Source organism: Scyliorhinus canicula, chromosome 28 (genome assembly GCF_902713615.1).
Source record: "Scyliorhinus canicula chromosome 28, sScyCan1.1, whole genome shotgun sequence".
Classification (NCBI taxonomy): Eukaryota; Metazoa; Chordata; class Chondrichthyes; order Carcharhiniformes; family Scyliorhinidae; genus Scyliorhinus; species Scyliorhinus canicula.
Window position 1 is genome coordinate 3,304,156 of NC_052173.1, and position 23,969 is coordinate 3,328,124.

A 23,969-nucleotide genomic window follows, 5' to 3' on the forward strand; every position below is an offset into this window, starting at 1 on the left:
CACTGTAAATTCTATGAAAAAACTGCATTGTTGTAAAAAGCCATTAAATGCACGAATGCTCTTTATGGATGGAAGCCTGCTGTGCTTACCCGGTCTGGTCTATATTGATTGCAGACCCACAGCAACATGGTTCATTTTCAACTGCCCTCTGAAATGACCACGTGAACTGCTCAGTTGTACTCAAAACAGTGGCTCACCACCACCTTCTCAAGAACAATTCGGGATGAGCAGTAAATACTAGCCTTGCCAGTGATGCCTACATCCCACAAATTATTTGAACTATTTGAAGCCACATTAAAAACTAGCTCATTGCTCAGGCTGCAAGGGCAAAAGAAGCAAACCTACCATTCTGTTGGGTTATTTTCTTTCATTTTCATTGCTTCCAAATCTTCCTTCCTCATCTTGTTGTGCAATTCATACTGTTACAAAATAAAGCACATCGCCAGAGTATATTAATATTCACAAACACTTTAAGCCACTAGCATTTATTGTATTTAAACTATCCCCATCCGAGATGGCAACATGTAGGTGGAGGTCGCACGTTGGATGGCTTCTGCTAGAGCTTTGTTTTTTTTGGCTCTTTTTCGACTAGATTTTGAGGAGATTGTTAGAAAAGTTGGAGCAACCAAAGGATGTCAAAATCCCAGAAAAAGAATCCGGGGATAAAGGGAGCGAGCAATAGTCTGCCGGCGAGCTCAGTGGGAAGTTTAGTGGGAGGAACGATGGCGGGAGCAAGCTCGCTGTGGGGCAGTGTCCATAACAGCGGATAAACTGGCCGAAGTGATGGCAGGGGAGGTTGAGCAGCTGTTTTCCAAGCACTTTGGGGATTCTATGTTGAAAGTATACTCATAGGCTGCTAATAATAGAGCCCAGCATTGGACCCGAGCTGAAGCAATGGGAGGAATGGCCTTATCCTCTCCAAAAAAGCCCAACAGGGGTCTGTGGTCAGTAACTACTATGTGCCATCCATAAACGTATTGATGGAACTTCTCCATTCCAAGGATTACAGCTAATCCCTCTTTTTTGATTTGAGAATAAGTTTTTTCAGCATTGCTCAAGAATCCTCGAGGCATAGGTGTTAGGCCTATCTCCGCCATCTTCCACCTGATGCGATTAAACTGTTCTGATTCCGTAAGGTTCTTGGAATAACCCGACTACAGTATTAAACAACCCACATGCAAAATTTAATTATAAGGATCAGTGTGTGTTCTGTTCACATAGTTTTACATTACAAGGTTAGACTTTGTTTCAGAGCATATGTTTAGAGATTCAATTTAGAGTATAAGATAATGGGCGCAATTCTCCCATCGGGAGACTAAGTCCCAAAGCCGGAGTGAAAACCGGAGTGTTTCATTCCAGCGTCGGAGGCCGCTCCCAGCCCGCTATTCTCCCGCCCCCGGGGGGGCGAGGTGCGGCGCCGCGTCAATTACACGCATCAGGCCTTGGCGCCGCGTAAATGACGCAGCCAGCGCCGCGTAAATAACGTCACCGGCGCACGTTGGCCGGTGCCAACCCACGCATGCGCGGTGGCTGTTCTCACCACGGCCACCCCGCAAGAAATGTCGGATGGATCTTGCGGGGCGGCGGAGGAAAGGAGGTCCTCCTTCAGAGAGGCCAGCCCGCCGATCGGTGGGTACCGATCGCGGGCCAGACCCCTTTTGAGGCCCCCCCGGTGCAGGATCTTCCCCCCACCCCCCAGCGTTCCCGCGTTGTTCCCGCCGGCAGCGACCAGGTGTGGACGGCGCCGGCGGGAACCTGTCGTGTTTGGCAGGCCGCTCAGCCCATCCGGGCTGGAGAATCACCCGTTACAAACGGCGAGCGGCAATTCTCCCAGTGGCCAGATGTGAATCTCACCGCGCCGGTTTGGGGTGGGTGGGAGGATCGCATGCAGGTGTCGGGGCGGCGTGGCGGGACTCACTCGGTACCCCCGCGATCCCCCCCCCCCCCCCCCCCCCGGTGTGTATACGGAAGGTATTGACTCTGCCGGGTATCTCGGTTCAGGATCAACATAAACAGACAGTCCCCGGGAAACCTGACAACACTACCAGGGAGCAATACTGACAATTGAGGTATCGCCGTATGTCGATGATGTCTCAAAAGGACGAAAAGGTCACGGGAATGGGGGAATTTACTGAGTTGACAAGCCTTGGGTGTTATCCAAAATGTCCAAAAGAAAAAACTAAAATGCCAAGCTGCTGTGGTAAAGTTAGGCTGGAAGGAAACTGAGCCAGTTATTGATCAAGTAAATTAGTGCAAGAAATACACGAATACTTCCGAACCGATTTGATTTATTTACAAGCAAGCACCAGAGGACATATAAAGGTCTAGATGGGTCACCTCAGTCGGCCTTCAAACAGACTTTACCAGCCCTTCACCCCGAAGTGGGGGATTCTCCCACGTGTTAATTGTCATAGACCTGTTTACCCGCTGGGTAGGAGGTTTTCCCCACCTGGACAAATGCGGCAGAACCTGCGACTAAGATCTTAGCCACAAACTGTTACCCCGATGGGGAGTGCTCCACCAAATAGACTCAGATTAGGGTTCCCATTTCACCGGAAAAGAAATTAAACAGGCTCTAAAAATGTGAGTACAACAGAGATTCCACAACCCTCAAAGCTCTTGGCATCTGCCGCAGGGACCTATGGACCTGATACACCTCCGGGCCCTTGTCCAGCACCTTCCCGTCCACCAACCGGGCTAGCATCCTCGCAACATAGCCCATTGCACTCGTTCCCTCCACTCCCTCCGGGAGACCCACAATCCACAGATTTTGCTGCCTGGACCTGTTTTCCTGCTCCTCCACCTTTGCTCGCAGCATCTTACACATGTCCCCCAAGATCGCCACCTCCACTTCCAGCGTCACAATCTGGTCAGACACCACTTCCAGCGTCACAATCTGGTCAGACACCACTTTCTCCACCTCCTGGATCGTCGCCCCCTTCCAGGCTCTTCTCCACCCATTCCAAAGTCCCGCGAAGAGGTGCCACTGCCCCCTCAATTTCCTTGGACCAGCCAATTCGCTGCTGTTGAAATTCGGCCTTAATGAAGCTCATTAACTACTCCATTGGCAGCTTCCCAGTTGCCGATGACCCTTCCCCCTCCACCATGTTTGAAACTAATGCTGCGTCACGAATCTCCTCCAATTCTTTAGTCAGGGCTCTCACCATCTTCTGTCGAGTTTAGTAACCGGCAGACATGCACATCCGGGGGAGACCTAATCCCCCTCCACTCTCCGCACAACGTTTCTGCTGAAGTATCCCAAAGTTCAGGAAAAAGGGGCCAAAGCCAACACCTTCAAGCAGAAGCCACCCTGCGTGCGACCACCCACTCCATGGCTGCCACTTTTTGCATTACCAGTATAACCAGATGGCAGGGCTAGATGTTTTATGTAACAAACGGCCACTATTGAAATTTTGTCCCCTCAGCAACTTGTTGTCAAGTTTCTACCATGCCAATTAGCCACTAAATGAGGTGCTCCAAAAGGAGTCATTTTTTTTCTTCATCACCAAAGTCTGCAAAATTAAGCAGAACATTACAACAGCAACTAAACTACAAAAAGAGTACTTTGTTGGTTTTAAAGCATTCAATGATGGAGGAGCCCAGCCCGTGCGCAAAAGACAAGGCTGAGGCATTCGCAACAATCTTTAGCCGGAAGTGCCGAGTGGATGATCCATCTCGGTCTCCTCCGGAGGTCCCCAGCATCACAGATGTCAATCTGCAGCCAATACGGTTCACTCCACGTGATATCAAGAAACGGCTGAAGGCACTGGATACTACAAAAGCTATGGACCCTGACAATATTCCGGCAATGGTACTGAAGGCATGCTCCAGAACTTGCCGCACCCCTAGCCAAGCTGTTCCAGTACAGCTACAACACTGACATCTACCCGGCAATGTGGAAAATTGCCCAGGTGTGTCCTGTACAGAAGAAACAGGACAAATCCAACCCAGCCAATTCCCGCCATATCAGTCTACTCTCCATCATCAGTAAAGTGATGAAGGACTCATCAGCAGTGCTATCAAGCGGCACTTACTCAGCAATAACCTGCTCACGGACACTCAGTTTGGGTTCGGCCAGGGTCACTCAGCTCCTGACCTCATTACAGCCTTGGTTCAAACATGGACAACAGAGCTGAATGCCAGAGGTGAGGTGAGAGTGACTGCCCCTGACATCAAGGCAGCATTTGACCGAGTGTGGCATCAAGGAGTCCTGGATCTTCCCGGCTGTCAATAACTTTTAAAAAGTTTTTTTAAATTTAGAAGGTTCGATTCCCGGCTTGGGTCACTGCCTGTGCAGAGTCTGCACGTTCTCCCCATGCCTGCGTGGGTTTCCTCTGGGTGCTCCGGTTTCCTCCTACCAGTCTCGAAAGACGTGCTGTTAGGTAATTTGGACATTCTCAATTCTCCCTCTGTGTACCCGAACAGGCGCCGGAATGTGGCGACTAGGGGATTTTCACAGTAGAACATAGAACATTACAGCGCAGTACGGGCCCTTCGGCCCTCGATGTTGTGCCGACCCGTGAAACCATGTGAAGCCTATCTGACCTACACTATTCCATTTTCATCTATATGTCTATCCAGTGACCACTTAAATGCCCTTAAATTTGGCGAGTCTACTACTGTTGCAGGCAGGGCGTTCCACACCCCTACTACTCTCTGAGTAAAGAAACTGCCTCTGACATCTGTCCTATATCTATCACCCCTCAATTTAAAGCTATGGCCCCTCGTTTTGGAAATCACCATCCAAGGAAAAAGACTCTCACTGTCCACCCTATCTAACCCTCTGACTATCTTATATGTCTCTATTAAGTCACCTCTCAGCCTTCTCCTCTCTAACGAAAACAACCTCAAGTCTCTGAGCCTTTCCTCGTAAGACCTTCCCTCATACCAGGCAACATCCTAGTAAATCTCCTCTGAACCCTTTCCAAAGCTTCCACATCCTCCCTATAATGTGGTGACCAGAACTGCACGCAGTACTCCAGGTGCGGACACGCCAGAGTTATGTACAGCTGCAGCATGACCTTGTGGCTCCGAAACTCAATCCCCCTACTGATAAAGGCTAGCACACCATATGCCTTCTTAACAGCCCTATTAACCTGGGTGGCAACTTTCAGGGATTTATGTACCTGGATGCCGAGATCTCTCTGTTCATCTACACTACCAAGAATCTTGCCATTAGCCCAGCACTCTGCATTCCTTTTACTCCTTTCAAAGTGAACCACCTCACACTTTTCTGCATTAAACTCCATCTGCCACCTCTCAGCCCAGCTCTGCAGTTTATCTATGTCCCTCTGTAACCTATAACATCCTTCAGCACTATCCACAACTCCACCGACCTTCGTGTCATCTGCAAATTTACTAACCCATCCTTCTACACCCTCTTCCAGGTCATTTATAAAAATGACAAACAGCAGTGGCCCCAAAACAGATCCTTGCGGTACACCACTAGTAAGTGAACTCCAGGATGAACATTTGCCATCAACCACCACCCTCTGTCTTCTTTCAGCTAGCCAATTACTGATCCAAACCGCTAAATCACCCTTCAATCCCATACTTCCGTATTTTCTGCAATAGCCTACCGTGGGGAACCTTATCAAACGCCTTACTGAAATCCATATACACCACATCAACCGCTTTACCCTCATCCACCTGTTTGGTCATCTTCTCAAAAAACTTCATTGCAGTGTTAATGTAAGCCTACTTGTGACAATAAAGATTCTTCTTCTGATTCTTCTTAGCTAAACTAGAGTCAATGGCAATAGGGGAAAACTCTCCGCTGGTTGGAGTCATACCTGGTACAAAGGAAGATGGTTGTGGTGGTTGGAGGTCTATCATCTCAGCTCCAGGACTTCACTGTAAGAGTTCCTCAGGGTAGTGTCCTAGGCCCAACCATCTTCAGCTGCTTCATCAATGACCTCCCTTCCATCATAAGGTCAGAAGTGGGGATGTTTACGGATGACTGCACAATGTTCAGCACCATTCGCGACTCCTCAGACAATGAAGCAGTCCATGTCCAAATGCAGCAAGACCTGGACAATATCCAGGCTTGGGCTGACAAGTGGCAAGTTACATTCGTGTCACACAAGTGCCAGGCAATGACCATCTCCTACAAGAGAGGATCTAACCATCGCCCCATGACATTCAATGGCATTACCATCGCTGAATCCCCCACATTCAACATCCTGGGAGTTACCATTGATCAGAAACTAAACTGGGCTAGCCATATTAATACTGTGGCTACCAGGGCAGGTCCAAGTCTAGGAATCCTACAGCGAGTAACTCACCTCCTGACCACTATCTACAAGTCAGGAGTGTGATGGAATACTCTCCACTTGCCTGGATGAGTGCAGTTCCAACAACACAAGAAGCTCGACACCATCTCTCTCCAACAGCACAGTGGGCGTACCTACAAGTCAAGGACTGCAACAGTTCAAGAAGGCAACTCACCATCACCTTCTGAAGGGCAACTGGGGATGGGCAATAAGCCCTTAACTAGCAACGCCCACATCCTGTAAAATTAATTTTTTTAAAAAACTTTGGTACACCCAGAGACTGTGAAAAGGTGCTATTTAAATGGAGAACTTTTTCCAGTTTTGTTCATTCCAGAATCTCATGAGACAGAACTTCTTTCCCAGCTCATAAACACTCATTTTAGCAGCTGCATAAAGTGCGTAATTTTGAAATAATAACAATTATTTCCTCTTTACAAACCTCAGCTTGGCATTTCCAGAATTCAGCTTCCTTTCTGCTGTTAACTTCACAATTAATAACAAGAACGTCAGGTAAGCATCGAATATTCCTGGTTTGAACCTGGAAGCAAATTCAACAGCCAATCAACATTGGAAATTTAATTAAGTTCTGATGAAAGATCATCAAGTGGAGACATTTTTGGTTTCTCTCTTCACAGATGCTGCCAGACCTGATGAATATGTCCAGCATTTTCTGTTTTTATTTCATAATAGGCTGATTTGTGACAATTTGTGACACTGTACACAAGACAATTTTTGATACAGTGCCACAAGATAGCACCAAGCTGTGTTCTTAACACGGCAAACAGGTTTGAATATCAACATGCAAAATCCTTCCAATGCCAGGTGGCAAGAATGGGAGAGACCACTGGTCAGCCATGCTTGATGCAAGTGGCGTCCCTCAAGCTGTCAGCCTCTGGTTACAGGCTCACAATCTGATCCAGGAAAAACCTCATTATGGGAACAGATGAAAGTTTGCCTCGTGCGGCACTAGGTGCAGGAAGCGAAACAACAAGATAGCACAATAGTGGTGTGAAAATCACACAGTTGCCACTTAATTCAAAGGTCAGAAACATCCTGCGTACACATAATCCAAGGTTACTTCACAACGTTGCTCATGAACAAGGCAGCCAACGTCTTGGAACCAATCATCATTTTTTGCACACGTCCCTGCTTCATTCGAATGTAAAAGATACCATATGTTAGACCGTCGTGAGACAGGTTAGTTTTACCCTACTGATGATTACAAAGTGTTGTTGCAATAGTAATCCTGCTCAGTACGAGAGGAACCGCAGGTTCAGACATTTGGTGTATGTGCTTGGCTGAGGAGTCAATGGTGCGAAGCTACCATCTGTGGGATTATGACTGAACGCCTCTGAGTCAGAATCCCGCCTAAAAGTAACGATACCCTAGCGCCGCGGATCACTTGTTGGCCTGGGATAGCCGACTCCGGTCGGTGAGGAGTGCCACCCGATACTGGACTGGAGCGCGGCCGGATGGGCGCCGCCTCTCTCTATAAACGCACACAATGTTCATGGGGAACCTGGTGCTAAAATATTCGTAGACGACCTGATTCTGGCTCAGGGTTTCGTACGTAGCAGAGCAGCTATCTCAGCGGGTAAATGGAGTTGAAATCAACCATGATTGAATGGTGGAGTGGACTCGATGGGCCGAATGGCCTTACTTCCACTCCTATGTCTTATGGTCTTATGGTCTTGACAAATTGTAAACTAAAGTAATCAATCAAGCAATTTGGACATTTGACTCTTTAAATTTGTAACAATGCTGAAAGTGCACAGCTTTGTTTTCATTTCTGCAAGATTCCAATTTAAATGCCCCAAATCTTTCCATTAAGTACATGAATGAGAAGTCAACATTTCCTGTATCTCTTGGCTAATACAACCCAATTTACACATTTTCACCAATTCTACGGCAAGCAGTGGAACAGGCAAACAAGACCTCAGTTTAATATCTTATCCAAAATATGGTATCGGACAACAGAACCTTTCATAGGCTACTAGATTAAACAGCCTTAATATACAAGTATAGTGAGGATATTGTATATTAAGGCTGTTTAATCTGGTAGCCTATGAATAGCCTATCTATAGATCCTAAGTATAGTTAGGATATTCTAAGCAATTGGACGAACCCCCTCAAATAGCTCAGAAATGTACACCATGACATGTGCCAGCTCATCAGTTTGCTCTCTTTCATCCATGATTGCCTATACGCCACGCATTATATTAGGCTAGAGTGCAATTATCATTTTATACACAGCTCCTGGAAAATATGCCAACCCTTTAACGGCTGCAAATTTCCCCCAGTACAAACTAACCGTAGGCTGGTACTTCTCACAGTTTTCACACCAGGCCTGGGTGTTCTGTTCAAGACAAATACTTCTCTTCAGCACTTCAGCAAACTCATACTGTCGAATAGTTTTGTCTAAAATCAAAAAGACATTTTATGAGTTTATTCAGTAGAGAGTGGGGGTCAATCAACGAGTCATTTTCCAACAGCTTGGAGTTCACAGAATATATACAAAGCAGACAGATTTCTCTTTTCACAAGATCAGCTGCTGCCCGGTTGTAAATTTAGCCACTTTTCTTTCACAAAATATAATTTTCTGTTTCTATCTTATTTCTGCTATTAAAATTTTGATACAACATAGGAAATGATTTCTGCTTCAAAAACTATGAATGGTTTTTTAAACATGTTTATTGGCAGATTTTTCTGACTGATCATTTCGGATTGGTTATTTTTAGACATCCTTGTTTCTCTATTAGTTTACTGGCTACTATCTTTGCTTCTGACTTGGATGCTCTGTAGTTCTTAGATTCTAATTTATTGTTGCTATACCGGGGGTTAAACCAATAAAAGGTAAAGCTTTGCAGGAAACAAGTGGCAATTAGGAAATGCCCACCACATTATAGTCAATTTACCATCGTGTTTTACATGGAAAGACAATATTCAGATGAAATAGGGATAGAGGTCAGGATAATTGGACCAGGAGGCTTGGTTTTTTGCACTAGAGTGCTGAACTTGTGGCATTTGAATGCGACAGTGAGAGTTTGATGACTGAGGGAGTATAAGGGTTCATTTTTATTTAAAGTCTAGTATTTCTTTTATTTAGTTAATTAACTTAAAAGTTGCTGTTTGGTCTATAAGAAGGTGAATATTTGAATCAGCTTTAAACAAGGTTCTACTTGTAATTACTTGCACCTGGAGCTTGTTAATTAGTTAATTGCATTAGGCCACTTTTCAGAGGCTAGAGGCACAGTATAAATAGGAGCTAGTTACAGTGCAGACTTTGTTTGCACTAGAGTGCTGAACTTGTGGCATTTGAGTGCGACAGTGAGTTTGGTGACTGAGGGGGTTAGCTGAGGAGGGAGTAAGGTGCTCCTGACATTTAATTTCCTATATTTATCAAAGAGCGTGAAGGGAGCCAGGAATTTAGAGTATAGCTGACTGGAAGCAGAGTCAGAGGGCAGAGGTCCAGTTGGTCTACAGGGCAGCTAATTCTGTAAAGTAAGAGGGGATGGAGGCTAGGGCAGTTGCATGCTCCTCCTGTAGGATGTGGGTGGTGAGGGAAACCACTGGTGTCCCTGCTGACTATACCTGCGGGAAGTGCACCCAGCTCCAGCTCCTCAGCGACCGTGTTAAGGTACTGGAGCTGGATGAACTTCGGATCATCCGGGAGGCAGAGGAGGTTATCGAGAAGAGTTACAGGGAGGTAGCCACATCAAAGGGACTGGACAAGAGTAGCTGGGTTACAGTCAGGGGAAAGAAAACTAACAGGCAGACAGTGCAGGGATCCCTCGTGGCCGTTCCCCTTCAAAACAAGTATACAGTTTTGGATGCTGTTGGGGGGGTTGACCCACCGGGGGAAGGCCCCAGCGGCCAGGTCTCTGGCACTGAGTCTGGCTCTGGGGCTCAGAAGGGAAGGGGGGAAGCATAGAAAAGCAATGGTAATAGGAGATTCAATGGTTAGGGGAATAGATAGGAGATTCTGTGGTGGCGAGCGAGACTCCCGAATGGTATGTTGCCTCCCGGGTGCCAGGGCCAGGGATGTCTCGGATCGTGTCTTCAGGATCCTGAAGGGGGGAGGGTGAGCAGCCAGAAGTCGTGGTGTACATTGGTACCAACGACGTAGGTAGGAAAAAGGGTGTGGAGGTAATAAACAAGTTTAGGGAGTTAGGCTGGAAGTTAAAGGCCAGGACAGACAGAGTTGTCATCTCTGGTTTGTTGCCGGTGCCACGTGATAGCGAGGCTAGGAATAGGGAGAGAGTGCAGTTGAACACGTGGCTGCAGGAATGGTGTAGGAGGGAGGGCTTCAGGTATTTGGATAATTGGAGCGCATTCTGGGGAAGGTGGGACCTGTACAAACAGGACGGGTTGCATCTGAACCAGAGGGGCACCAATATCCTGGGGGGGAAGGTTTTCTAGTACTCTTCGGGAGGGTTTAAACTAATTTGGCAGGGGAATGGGAACCGGATTTGTAGTCCAGCAACTAAGGTAGCCGATGTTCAGGACGTCAAAGCGTGTAGTGAGGCAGTGAGGAAGGTAACACTGACAAAGGAGAGTACTTGCAGGCAAGGAAATTGGGTTGAAGTGTGTATACTTTAATGCAAGAAGCATCAGGAATAAGGTGGGTGAACTTGAGGCATGGATCAGTACTTGGGACTACGATGTGGTGGCCATCACAGAAACTTGGATAGAAGAGGGGCAGAAATGGTTGTTGGAGGTCCCTGGTTATAGATGTTTCAACAAGATTAGGGAGGATGGTAAAAGAGGTGGGGGGGTGGCATTGTTAATTAGAGATAGTATAACAGCTGCAGAAAGGCAGTTCGAGGGGGATCTGCCTACTGAGGTAATATGGGTTCAAGTCAGAAATAGGAAAGGAGCAGTCACCTTGTTGGGAGTTTTCTATAGGCCCTCCAATAGCAGCAGAGATGTGGAGGAACAGATTGGGAAACAGATTTTGGAAAGGTGCAGAAGTCACAGGGTAGTAGTCATGGGTGACTTCAACTTCCCAAACATTGAGTGGAAACTCTTTAGATCAAATAGTTTGGATGGGGTAGTGTTTGTGCAGTGTGTCCAGGAAGCTTTTCTAACACAGTATGTAGATTGTCCGACCAGAGGGGAGGCCATATTGGATTTAGTACTTGGTAATGAACCAGGGCAGGTGATAGATTTGTTAGTGGGGGAGCATTTTGGAGGTAGTGACCACAATTCTGTGACTTTCACTTTAGTTATGGAGAGGGATAGGTGCGTGCAACAGGGCAAGGTTTATAATTGGGGGAAGGGTAAATACAATGCTGTCAGACAAGAATTGAAGTGTAGAAGTTGGGAACATAGGCTGTCAGGGAAGGACACAAGTGAAATGTGGAACTTGTTCAAGGAACAGGTACTGTGTGTCTCTGATATGTATGTCCCTGTCAGGCAGGGAAGAGATGGTCGAGTGAGGGAACCATGGTTGACAAGAGAGGTTGAATGTCTTGTTAAGAGGAAGGAGACTTATGTAAGGCTGAAGAAACAAGGCTCAGACATGGCGCTGGAGGGATACAAGATAGCCAGGAGGGAACTGAAGAAAGGGATTAGGAGAGCTAAGAGAGGGCATGAAAAATCTTTGGCAGGTAGGATCAAGGAAAACCCCCAAGGCCTTTTACACATATGTGAGAAATATGAGAATGACTAGAGCGAGGGTAGGTCTGATCAAGGACAGTAGCGGGAGATTGTGTATCGAGTCTGAAGAGATAGGAGAGGTCTTGAACGAGTACTTTTCTTCAGTATTTACAAACGAGAGGGGCCATATTGTTGGAGAGGACAGTGTGAAACAGACTGATAAGCTCGAGGAGATACTTGTCAGGAAGGAAGATGTGTTGCGCGTTTTGAAAAACTTGAGGATAGACAAGTCCCCCGGGCCTGATGGGATATATCCAAGGATTCTCTGGGAAGCAAGAAATGAAATTGCAGAGCCGTTGGCAATGATCTTTTCGTCCTCGCTGTCAACAGGGGTGGTACCAGGGGATTGGAGAGTGGCGAATGTTGTGCCCCTGTTTAAAAAAGGGAATAGGGATAATCCTGGGAATTACAGGCCAGTTAGTCTTACTTCGGTGGTAGGCAAAGTAATGGAAAGGGTACTGAGGGATGGGATTTCTGAGCATCTGGAAAGGAACTGCTTGATTAGGAATAGTCAGCATGGATTTGTGAGGGGTAGGTCTTGCCTTACAAGTCTTATTGACTTCTTTGAGGAGGTGACCAAGCATGTGGATGAAGGTAAAGCAGTGGATGTAGTGTACATGGATTTTAGTAAGGCATTTGATAAGGTTCCCCATTGTAGGCTTGTGCAGAAAGTAAGGAGGCATGGGATAGTGGGAAATTTGGCCAATTGGATAACAAACTGGCTAACCGATAGAAGTCAGAGAGTGGTGGTGGATGGCAAATATTCAACCTGGAGCCCAGTTATCAGTGGTGTACCGCAGGGATCAGTTCTGGGTCCTCTGCTGTTTGTGATTTTCATTAACGACTTGGATGAGGGAGTTGAAGGGTGGGTCAGTAAATTTGCAGATGATACGAAGATTGGTGGAGTTGTGGATAGTGAGGAGGGCTGTTGTCGGCTTCAAAGAGACATAGATAGAATGCAGAGCTGGGCTGAGAAGTGGCAGATGGAGTTTAACCCTGACAAGTGTGAGGTTGTCCATTTTGGAAGGACAAATATGAATGTGGAATACAGGGTTAACGGTCGGGTTCTTGGCAATGTGGAGGAGCAGAGAGATCTTGGGGTCTATGTTCATAGATCTTTGAAAGTTGCCACTCAAGTGGATAGAGCTGTGAAGAAGGCCTATGGTGTGCTAGCGTTCATTAGCAGAGGGATTGAATTTAAGAGCCGTGAGGTGATGATGCAGCTGTACAAAACCTTGGTCAGGCCACATTTGGAGTACTGTGTGCAGTTCTGGTGGCCTCGTTTTAGGAAGGATTTGGAAGCTTTGGAAAAGGTGCAAAGGAGATTTACCAGGATGTTGCCTGGAATGGAGAGTAGGTCATCCGAGGAAAGGTTGAGGGTGCTCGGCCTTTTCTCATTAGAACGGAGAAGGATGAGGGGCGACTTGATAGAGGTTTATAAGATGATTAGGGGAATAGATAGACAGTCAGAGACTTTTTCCCCGGGTGGAACACACCATTACAAGAGGACATAAATTTAAGATAAATGGTGGAAGATATAGAGGGGATGTCAGAGGTAGGTTCTTTACCCAGAGAGTAGTGGGGGCATGGAATGCACTGCCTGTGGTAGTAGTTGAGTCGGAAAAGTTAGGGACCTTCAAGCGGCTATTGGATAGGTACTTGGATTAGGGTAGAATAATGAGTGTAGGTTAACTTCTTAAGGGCAGCACGGTAGCATTGTGGATAGCACAATTGCTTCACAGCTCCAGGGTCCCAAGTTCGATTTCGACTTGGGTCACTGTCTGTGTGGAGTCTGCACATCCTCCCCGTGACTGCGTGGGTTTCCTCCGGGTGCTCCGGTTTCCTCCCACAGTCCAAAGATGTGCAGGTTGGGTGGATTGGCCATGAAAAATTGTCCAAAATTCTTTGATTAACCTAGGACAAAAGTTCGGCGCAACATCGTGGGCCGAAGGGCCTGTTCTGTGCTGTATTTCTCTATCTTATAGTTTCCATCTTAAATCACACATTGTCTTTTCATAGCAAAAAAGTATGGCAATTTGGGAAAGATGCTGAATTGGTTGATACCTCGGATTTTCTCTACTGTACAGGCAGAGGAAATGGGAACTGACGCGCTACAACGTGCGAACGTGTCATTACTTTCTTTTAAAATTTAGAGTACACAATTTTTTTTCCACCAATTAAGGGACAATTTAGCGTGGCCAATCTGCCTACCCGCCACATCTTTGGGCTGTGGGGGTGAGACCCGCGCAAACACGGGGAGAACGTGCAAACTCCACACGGACAGTGACCCGGGGCCAGACTCAAACCCGTGTCCTCAGCGCTATAGGGCAGCAGTGCTAACCACTGCACCAACATGTTGCCCAGGAATGTGACATTGCAAAGTTTTCTTCTTAAACATAGGGACAGGCATTTATAAGATGGGAAAAGTTGACAGGAAGCTCTTGCAAACAAGGTTTTTAAATATAGATAAATAATTGAGACAGCTTCACTTCAGGGTTCACCTCGTCACCTATCCAAATTTATATCACCCTTAAAAAAAGTACAAAAGAACAGTACCAGTCGCCATTTACTGTGGCTATCTTTAACCACGAGATTTTATAAATAGTTACTAAGCTATCCAGACAATTGTCCTGGCGTAGGCTATATGAGCCAAATGGCCATTGTGCTATGTAGCCATCTGGGATGGCCACTTTCAGTATATAAAATGGACAATACAAAGCAACAAGCAGGCACAGAGCCCGAATGAGCCGGAAGGCAGTCAGCAGACGGAATCAAAACTCTGGGTCGATTTACATATTGATGGCCCATCTCCGGGAAACAAAGAACGAGTGTTCAGGTAACCGATACTGTTCCAGACAGTCCGGCGCCACTACCCCAACCAAAAGACACAAACAAAGCAAGGCCAGTGGCCACCTAGGACACGCCCAGCCATCAAGGCACCCGCCCCTTTATTGGTTTCGATCGATGACAATGATCAAGAAGCTGCCCAATTAATTGGGACCAAATTTAAGGCCAGCCTAAAAGCACACAAAGCCCCTCCAAGTATAAGAAGGAACCCCCGCCAAAGGTTCAGCCTTTTGGATTTGGCTCTCAAGCGGAGAAACCCATCCACCAGCATCACCAGAAGCAGTAAGTTCAAGGTCAACGCTCGCTACCAGACGGACGACCTTAGCTGTTCCCCTGTTACCTCTTCGAACCAAACAGCCTCAGATCCGAACAACGGCCATTGTTCCTCTGACCTAAGTGTCACCCGAAGTTAAGTATAGGTGTTAGTGATAGATATAGTTTAGCCTGTAGTGTTATTGTGCATGAGTAGATCTTACTGTGTGTAAATAAAGTAGTATTGACATTGAACTAACTAACTGGTGTATTGGCTCTTTGATCGGTATTCGGGTTGAACCTTGTGGCGGTATAGAGAGATACCTAGCGACTCATTATTAGGATTAAGAAAGGCGACCTTACTAAGTGCCATATTTATAGCAAGTAAACAGAGCAACAGCTGCACTATTCTATAATCCGAGCTCAGGATGGATTCAATGGAAATAAGTTTATAACTGCCTTCAGGATGTGCCTAGATACAGCAATCAAACTTTGCAGCCTTACAAGGGGGAAATCAAGTTAATTGGCTGAAGTGCAGCTGAGGGCAGCACACTGTGCATTCCTGAAAAAACAATGTATTCCAACTTACTATAAGTAATGTCTCAAGAAGTGAGAGTTGATCAATATTAAGTTTTGAGTCCATCGTACTCTAGGCATCATACTTCAATGTGTCAAAAGCATAAAAACATCTTGAACTACAATGGTGAAAGTGAGGCAGTTTGTGATGCCCATCATTCTCTGTGTATTACTCACCAGCACTATTCATATCAGGATACTGCAAAGTGAAAAGCAGACTCGAAGAAACCCGAACAGTTTCCTTCCCACAGCGACAAGTGCTACAGTTTTCAACTTCACAACCAAAAAGCTTCCCAATCACAGATTCACCAGAGGATCCAAATGTACTGAAATTAAAAAGTGGTAGAGTTTGAGAGTGTACTATATATATTTTTTTATAAATGTTTTTATTCTCCATTTTCCTTCAAAATTTACACCCCACCCAGACAGTAAACGGTAACAAATACAAAATCAATCCCCTTAACAATAACAACAATCCCATCTTCCCACCACCCCAAACAACAACCCACGTGTCAATATATCCATCCAATAAAACAAATAACAAAGGAAAAAAAGAAAAAAGTGGTCCAGGACCGCCCATGGTCACCATAGAGTCCACCCCCCCCCCCCCCCCCCCCCCCCCCCCCCGGTCAACGCCGTCCAGCCTCTGAAAGAGTACCGTACTTGATACCAAAGAATTGTAAACCACGCCCCCCCCCCCCCCCCCCCCCCCCCCCTCAACTCCTCCCGCCCACTGCCTCTTGCAAATCTCCTTCCCCCAACCTCGGTTCCTTACCTCCCAACTTTCCACCCCAGCTAGACCCCTCTGACTCTGTTCTGCCAGGCTCCGATGGCCGCAGCCCCTCCCCCCACCTCACTCCCGTTCACTGGCCAGCTTAAACCGGCCAGTGTGGAGGCCCCCGCCCTGGTCCCTTTCCCCCTTGCCCGACACTAGGAAAGCCCAGAAATCCCCTTTTAGCACACAAACCCCGCATATCCACCTACACCCCAAAGAGGCCCTCACTTCGAGTGAAAGTCCCATCACTTCACTTGTCCAAATATATACAACATTGGCTCTTTCAGCCCATACACCCGCACGCAGTGAAACAAACAAAAAAAAAGAAGAAAATACAGTCATGAGGTTACATCGGCACATGGCCATTTCTCAATTCTGCCACAGTCCTTCTGCCTTCGCAAACTCCTCCGCTGCTTCCGCCGTTCTAAAATAAAAGTCCTTGAGCTTGTAAGTCACCCTCAGCTTCGCTGGATATACAATGCACCTTGCTAATGTACAGTGCCCTCTCCACCTGGTTGAAAGCAGCCCGCCTCCTCGCCAGCTCCACCGTAAAGTCCTGGTATAGACGTATGTCACTACCCTTGGCGGCTCACTCGTCTTTGGTACAGGCCTCCACGACCGATGAACCCGATCCAGTTCATATCGGGAGGGATCCTCCCCCTCCCCCAATAGTTTCGCCAGCATCGCAGCAAAATACTCAGTCGGCCTCGGCCCTTCGACTCATTCGGGCAGCCCCACAATCCTCAAATTCTGCTGCCTGGATCTGTTTTCCAGGTCTTCCATTTTTCCTCGCAGATCCTCGTTACATAGAAACTTAGAACATTACAGCGCAGTACAGGTCCTTCGGCCCTCGATGTTGCGCCATCCTGTGAAACCACTCTAAAGTCCCTCTACACTATTCCCTTATCATCCATATGTCTATCCAATGACCATTTAAATGCCCTTAGTGTTGGCGAGTCCACTACTGTTGCAGGCAGGGCATTCCACACCCCTACTACTCTCTGAGTAAAGAACCTACCTCTGACATCTGTCCTATATCTATCTCCCCTCAATTTAAAGCTATGTCCCCTCGTGCTAGACATCACCATCCGAGGAAAAAGGCTCTCACTGTCCACCCTATCTAATCCTCTGATCATCTTGTATGCCTCAATTAAGTCACCTCTTAACCTTCTTCTCTCTAACAAAAACAGCCTCAAGTCCTTCAGCCTTTCCTCATAAGATCTTCCCTCCATACCAGGCAACATCCTTGTAAATCTCCTCTGTACCCTTTCCAATGCTTCCACATCTTTCCTATAATCTCCATCACCTTCCGCATCTCCTTCCCCATCGAGGTAAATTGATCACCGTGCTGCAAAAATGTCTCCTCCACTTCCTTCAGCGCCTCCCCTTGCTTCCGCACCTCTGCCAATGCGCTCGTCACCGCCGTCGTCACCGGGGAAATCGCCTCCTCCACCAGCACACTCAAAACCTCCCTCATCTCCTTCCTCATTGTCTCCATGTATTTTGTAAACTGCCTTTCGAATTCCGCAGCCATCACCGTAGTCATTTCTTCAGCTGTAAGCAATGCGGCCTCCCCTGGTGCTCCAGCCTCCATTTTCCTTGGTGACCCCGCGGTGACCTTTCTACTCCCCGACAGACTTTCAGCTGTTTTCACAGCCGTTTTTTTACTGGTCCTCAACCTATCCCTTCCCTGTGCTTTCTCCTGGCCTTCACCGCCTTCGCTGCACGTAGGACCGGGCGTCAATCCATGACGATGCCGTTCCCGAACGGGAGCCCTCCAACGCGCGGCTGCCTCCCGCCAGCCGTCACCGGAAGTCTTGAGAGTGTACTATATTTAAATAGTATATTTATATTCTATTTCGTAAAAATAGCAATTAGGTTCGTGTTCATTTTGAATGTTACCCATGTAACGGTGGGGGCCGGTTTAGCACAGGGGGCTAAACAGCTGGCTTGTAATGCAGAACAAGACCAGCAGCGCGGGTTCAATTCCTGTACCAGCCTCCCCAAACAGGTGCCGGAATGTGGCGACTAGGAGTTTTTCACAGTAATTTCATTGAAGCCGACTTGTGACAATAAACGATTATTATTATTATTAAAAGGATCAAGTGGCATCACAAAATAACTAGTCTCTTCTTTCTCTATTTGCCAGCCCCCCTCTCTGCAATAATGGGATTGACATTCAGAATTCAGAGTGAAGGGTAAAAATAATAGAATGAAACCCAGAGACATTGTGCTTTGGTGCTGAGACACTGTCAACCGTACTACAAAGTCTCAAATCCACATCATTTATCATAGATCGTGTTTTCGGAATCCTTAAGGGGGAGGGGGAGCAGCCCCAAGTCATGGTCCACATAGGTACCAACGACACAGGTAGGAAAAGGGATAGGGATGTAAGGCAGGAATTCAGGGAGCTAGGGTGGAAACTTAGAGCTAGAACAAACAGAGTTATTATCTCTGGGTTGTTACCCGTGCCACGTGCTAGCGAGTCGAGGAATAGGGAGAAAGAGCAGTTGAACACGTGGCTGCAGGGATGGTGCAGGAGGGAGGTATCAAATTCCTGGACAATTGGGGCTCATTCTGGGGTAGGTGGGACCTCTACAAACGGGATGGTCTACACCTGGACCAGAGGGGTACTAATATCCTCGGGGGGCGGTTTGCTAATGCTCTTCGGGAGGGTTTAAACTAGTTCAGCAGGGGATTGGGAACCTGAATTGTAGCTCCAGTACACAAGAAGCTGAGAGTAGTGAGGTCATGAGTAAGGTTTCAAAGTTGCAGGAATGTACCGGCAGGAAGGAAGGTGGTCTAAAGTGCGTCTACTTCAATGCCAGGAGCATCCGGAATAAGGTGGGTGAGCTTGCGGCATGGGTTAGTACCATTTCGGAGACATGGATAGAGCAGGGCGAGGAATGGTTGTTGCATTACAAGGGGGAGGGGTGGCATTGTTAGTCAAGGACAGTATTACGGTGGCTGAGAGGACATTTGATGAGGACTCGAATACTGAGATAGTATGGGCTGAGTTAAGAAACAGGAAAGGAGAGGTTACCCTGTTAGGACTTTTCTATAGGCCTCCGAAAAGTTCCAGAGATGTAGAGGAAAGGATTGCAAAGATGATTCTGGATAGGAGTGAAAATAACAGGGTAGTTGTTATGGGGGACTTTAACTTTCCAAATATTGACTGGAAACACTATAATTCGAGTACTTTAGATGGATCCGTTTTTGTCCAATGTGTGCAGGAGGGTTTCCTGATGCAGTATGTAGATAGGCCAACAAGAGGCGAGGCCTTATTGGATTTGGTACTGGGTAATGAACCAGGACAGGTGTTAGATTTGGAGGTAGGTGAGCATTTTGGTGATAGAGACCACAATTCGATTACGTTTACTTTAGCGATGGAAAGGGATAGGTATAAACCGCAGGGCAAGAGTTATTGCTGGGGAAAGGCAATTATGATGCGATGAGGCAAGACTTAGGATGCATCGCCTGGAGAGGAAAACTGCAGGGGATGGACACAATGGAAATGTGGAGCATGTTCAAGGAACAGCTACTGCGTGTCCTTGATAAGTATGTCCCTGTCAGGCAGGGAGGAAGTGGTCGAGTGAGGGAACCATGGGTTACTAAAGCAGTTGAAACACTTGTCAAGAGGAAGAAGGAGGCTTATGTGAAGATGAGACGTGATGGTTCAGTTGGGTCGCTTGAGAGTTACAAGTTAGCTAGGAAGGATCTAAAGAGAGAGCTAAGAAGAGCCAAGCGAGGACATTAGAAGTCTTTGGCAGGTAGGATCAAGGATAACCCTAAAGCTTTCTATAGGTATGTCAGGAATAAAAGAATGACTAAGGTAAGAGTAGGGCCAGTCAAGGACAGTAGTGGGAAGTTGTGCGTAGAGTCCGAGGAGATAGGAGAGGTGCTAAATGAGTATTTTTCGTCAGTATTCACACAGGAAAAAGACAAAGTTGTCGAGGAGAATACTGAGATACAGGCTACTAGACCAGAAGGGCTTGAGGTTCATAAGGAGGAGGTGTTAGCGATTCTGGAAAGTGTGAAAATAGATAAGTCCCCTGGGCCGGATGGGATTTATCCTAGGATTCTCTGGGAAGCTAGGGAGGAGATTGCTGAGCCTTTGGCTTTGATCTTTAAGTCATCTTTGTCTACAGGAATAGTGCCAGAGGACTGGAGGATAGCAATGTTGTCCCCTTGTACAAGAAGGGGAGTAGAGATAACCCCGGTAACTATAGACCAGTGAGCCTTACTTCTGTTGTGGGAAAAGTCTTGGAAAGGTTTATAAGAGATAGGATGTATAATCATCTGGAAAGGAATAATTTGATTAGAGATAGTCAACATGGTTTTGTGAAGGGTAGGTCGTGCCTCACAAACCTCATTGAGTTCTTCGAGAAGGTGACCAAACAGGTGGATGAGGGTAAAGCAGTTGATGTGGTGCATATGGATTTCAGTAAAGCGTTTGATAAGGTTCCCCACGGTAGGCGATTGCAGAAAATACAGAAGCATGGGATTCAGGGTGATTTAGCAGTTTGGACCAGAAATTGGCCAGCTGATAGAAGACAAAGAGTGGTGGTTGATGGGAAATGCTCTGACTGGTGTCAAGTTACTAGTGGTGTGCCACAAGGATCTGTTTTGGGGCCGTTGCTGTTTGTCATTTTTATAAATGACCTGGAGGATGGGTGAGTAAATTTGCAGATGACACTAAAGTTGGTGGAGTTGTGGCCAGTGCAGAAGGATGTTACAAGTTACAGAGGGACATAGATAAGCTGCAGAGCTGGGCTGACAGGTGGCAAATGGAGTTTAATGCAGAAAAGTGTGAGGTGATTCATTTTGGAAGGAATAACAGGAAGGCAGAGTACTGGGCTAATGGTGAAATTCTTGGTAGTGTGGACAAGCAGAGAGATCTCGGTGTCCGTGTCCATAGATCCCTGAAAGTTGGCATCCAGGTTGAGAGGGTTGTTAAGAAGGCGTACGGGTGTGTTAGCTTTTATTGGTAGAGGAATTGAGTTTCGGAGCCGTGAGGTCATGTTGCAGTTGTACAAAACTCTGGTGCGGCGCATTTGGAGTATTGTGTGCAGTTCTGGTCGCCACATTATAGGAAGGATGTGGAAGCATTGGAACGGGTACAGAGGAGATTTACAAGAATGTTGCCTGGTATGGAGGGAAGATCATATGAGGGAATTCTGAAGGACTTGAGGCTGTTTTCGTTAGAGAGAAGAAGGTTAAGAGGGGACTTAATTGAGGCATACAAGATGATCAGAGGATTAGATAGGGTGGACATCGAGAGCCTTTTTCCTCGGATGGTGATGTCCAGCACGAGGGGACATAGCTTTAAATTGAGGGGAGATAGATATAGGACAGATGTCAGAGGTAGGTTCTTTACTCAGAGAGTAGTAAGGGTGTGGAATGCCCTGCCTGCAACAGTAGTGGACTCGCCAACACTAAACGCATTCAAATGGTCATTGGATAGGCATATGGACGATAAGGGAATAGTGTTGAGGGACTTTAGAGTGGTTTCACAGGACGGTGCAACATCGTGGGCCGAAGGGCCTGTACTGCGCTGTAATGTTCTATAATGTCAACTGCCCATTGGATAAAACTAATAATTAAAGAGTAATTTTGTTCAGAAGTAACTGTGATGTTACAGTTGTGGGGATACTGATGAGCAGATTCTCAAGTGTGTGGTGATCCTTCATTTTACAGCATATGTTGCTCCAGATTTCCTGTGTATCAGAATTAACAAATCCTTACCACCTCTGGTTCAGTCCACATTACAAGTGCTGTCTCACCTCCCCATGACACTCCGATAGGCCTGTGGGCCCTCCTGCTCCTGTGTCTCCTGGTGTAGTTGTGTCAATATAAATCGATTCCAGCTCTGTATCAGTCGGCCCTGATTCACCTTCCCAGTCGCTTCATCAGAATCAGCCATGATCAACCCCAAAGCCGATGCCTCTGGAATAGTTCGGAAAGCACGAAGAAAATTGCTGGCCTAACAGAGTAAAGGGAACAAGATTTTGCTTTCCTCCCAATTTTACAACCATTCATAACTTAAAACTAGAACCTGTTAGTCTAAAACATAAAACAGGTTACTTTATAGACGTACATGAGGCTCAGGAGTATCGAAAAAAAAAATACCATTATCATTTACTTCCACATGGTCACTTTTACTTCACGGTAAATCATGACAGTAATACAAAGGGAAATAGGCTCAAACTGCTGAAAGGCAGATTTTTTTCTTCCCTCTTCCTTTTGAGTTCTATTAAAGGTCTCTTCATCTTCTGTCTGAGATGTCTACACCGAAAAGATGTACCTGTTGTTTCTCTTTATAGATGCAGATCGACCTGTTGTAAATTTATTGTGGGTATTAGAAGTAAAGTTGAAGCTGAATTTGTGCACCAAGGATTAAAACTTTAGTTTAACTTCATGTTAAACACAGGTGCTGGCAAGTCTATGACTTTTAGTTTCACTTTAAACAATGCTGGAATTGTACTTCAGGATTTTACAAAAGAAATTGCAGGTCTTTTAAAAAAACTAAGCTGTTACTTAGGAACCAGAGGCTCGCACTCAAAAGCAGTGAGTCTGGAACCAGCTAACCCGGAAGCAAGAGATTTTCCCACAGAAGCTGCCAGTAAAGGAGCAGAGGAGGGAGCTCCCAGTTAAAGACAGAGATGCAAGGTGCAGACCTGCAAATGTCGGTTAGCGAGAAACCAGACACCCAAAGAAATCCTAAGATTGGCAACACCGTATTACATCCTGTGGAGCAGGAGTGTTCTGTTGGTATGGCTGGGTACCCGAGAGATTGTGTGGAAGCTGGAATGCACGTGGTGATCTAGAGCAGAGGAATACTGAAGGGAGAGGTTGAAATCCTGAATGAAATGAAATTGAAAAGAAAATCGCTTATTGTCACAAGTAGGCTTCAAATGAAGTTACTGTGAAAAGCCCCTAGTCGCCACATTCCGGCGCCTGTTCAGAGAGGCTGAAACGGGAATCGAACCGTGCTGCTGGCCTGCTTTCAAAGCCAGCGATTTAGCCCCATGCTAAACCAGCCCCTCCTTGGTGAAGACACCAGAGAGAGAGAGCGTTGTTTGGGAGAAGATTCCAAAGCGTGTTCTTCAAGAGTGGAATTTGGAAACCTTTGTGTGAAAGTTAGAGTTCCAGTAAGACCAGTTGGCTCAGAGATATCCATAGAAGTTGAATTGGGCAGCATCTGTCACTTGGTTTCAAAGTATGGTGTGTCTGACCACATATTGCCAATTGATTTACACGGACTGTGTACTTATTGACAACATTAGGGTACAAGATAATGTTTGCAATGTATTATCCTTATAAATCTGAATATATTTGTAAAGGTCCAGCTGGGATGAAGCATTAGTGTATTATAGTTCATCTTTTCTTGTTTCCTAAATGTTTTATTCTTTTGTTAAAAGTTAACTCTGCTCATCCATGTCTCTAAACAAAAAATAAAAGTTAGGATCTATCGAGTCAGGGTTCCAATCTGGGACCAGACTGCCCAGTAATATCAGCGGGGATCGTAACATATTTTAAAATGTTTGCTCGTTTTTGGCCAGCCATTCATCAAGCATGTATGAAAACCC

The 23,969-nt window shown here is 46.3% G+C and overlaps 1 protein-coding gene across 3 annotated transcripts in view; it reads right to left on the minus strand.

Moving 5' to 3' along the window:
• Nucleotides 1–23,969, minus strand: part of pan2 (poly(A) specific ribonuclease subunit PAN2) — a 186,947-nt gene that overhangs the window by 126,228 nt on the left and 36,750 nt on the right. For all 3 annotated transcript variants that reach the window (XR_005458974.1, XR_005458973.1, XM_038786521.1), the window contains 5 exons: nucleotides 22,164–22,363; nucleotides 15,783–15,931; nucleotides 8,584–8,690; nucleotides 6,712–6,810; nucleotides 346–419 (listed from right to left, as the gene is read on the minus strand). Coding sequence is in view for 1 of the 3 variants with exons in the window: in XM_038786521.1 (XP_038642449.1) it covers nucleotides 346–419; nucleotides 6,712–6,810; nucleotides 8,584–8,690; nucleotides 15,783–15,931; nucleotides 22,164–22,363 (629 nt within the window). In the remaining 2 variants the exon portion in view is untranslated. The remainder of the gene's footprint in view (nucleotides 1–345; nucleotides 420–6,711; nucleotides 6,811–8,583; nucleotides 8,691–15,782; nucleotides 15,932–22,163; nucleotides 22,364–23,969) is intronic.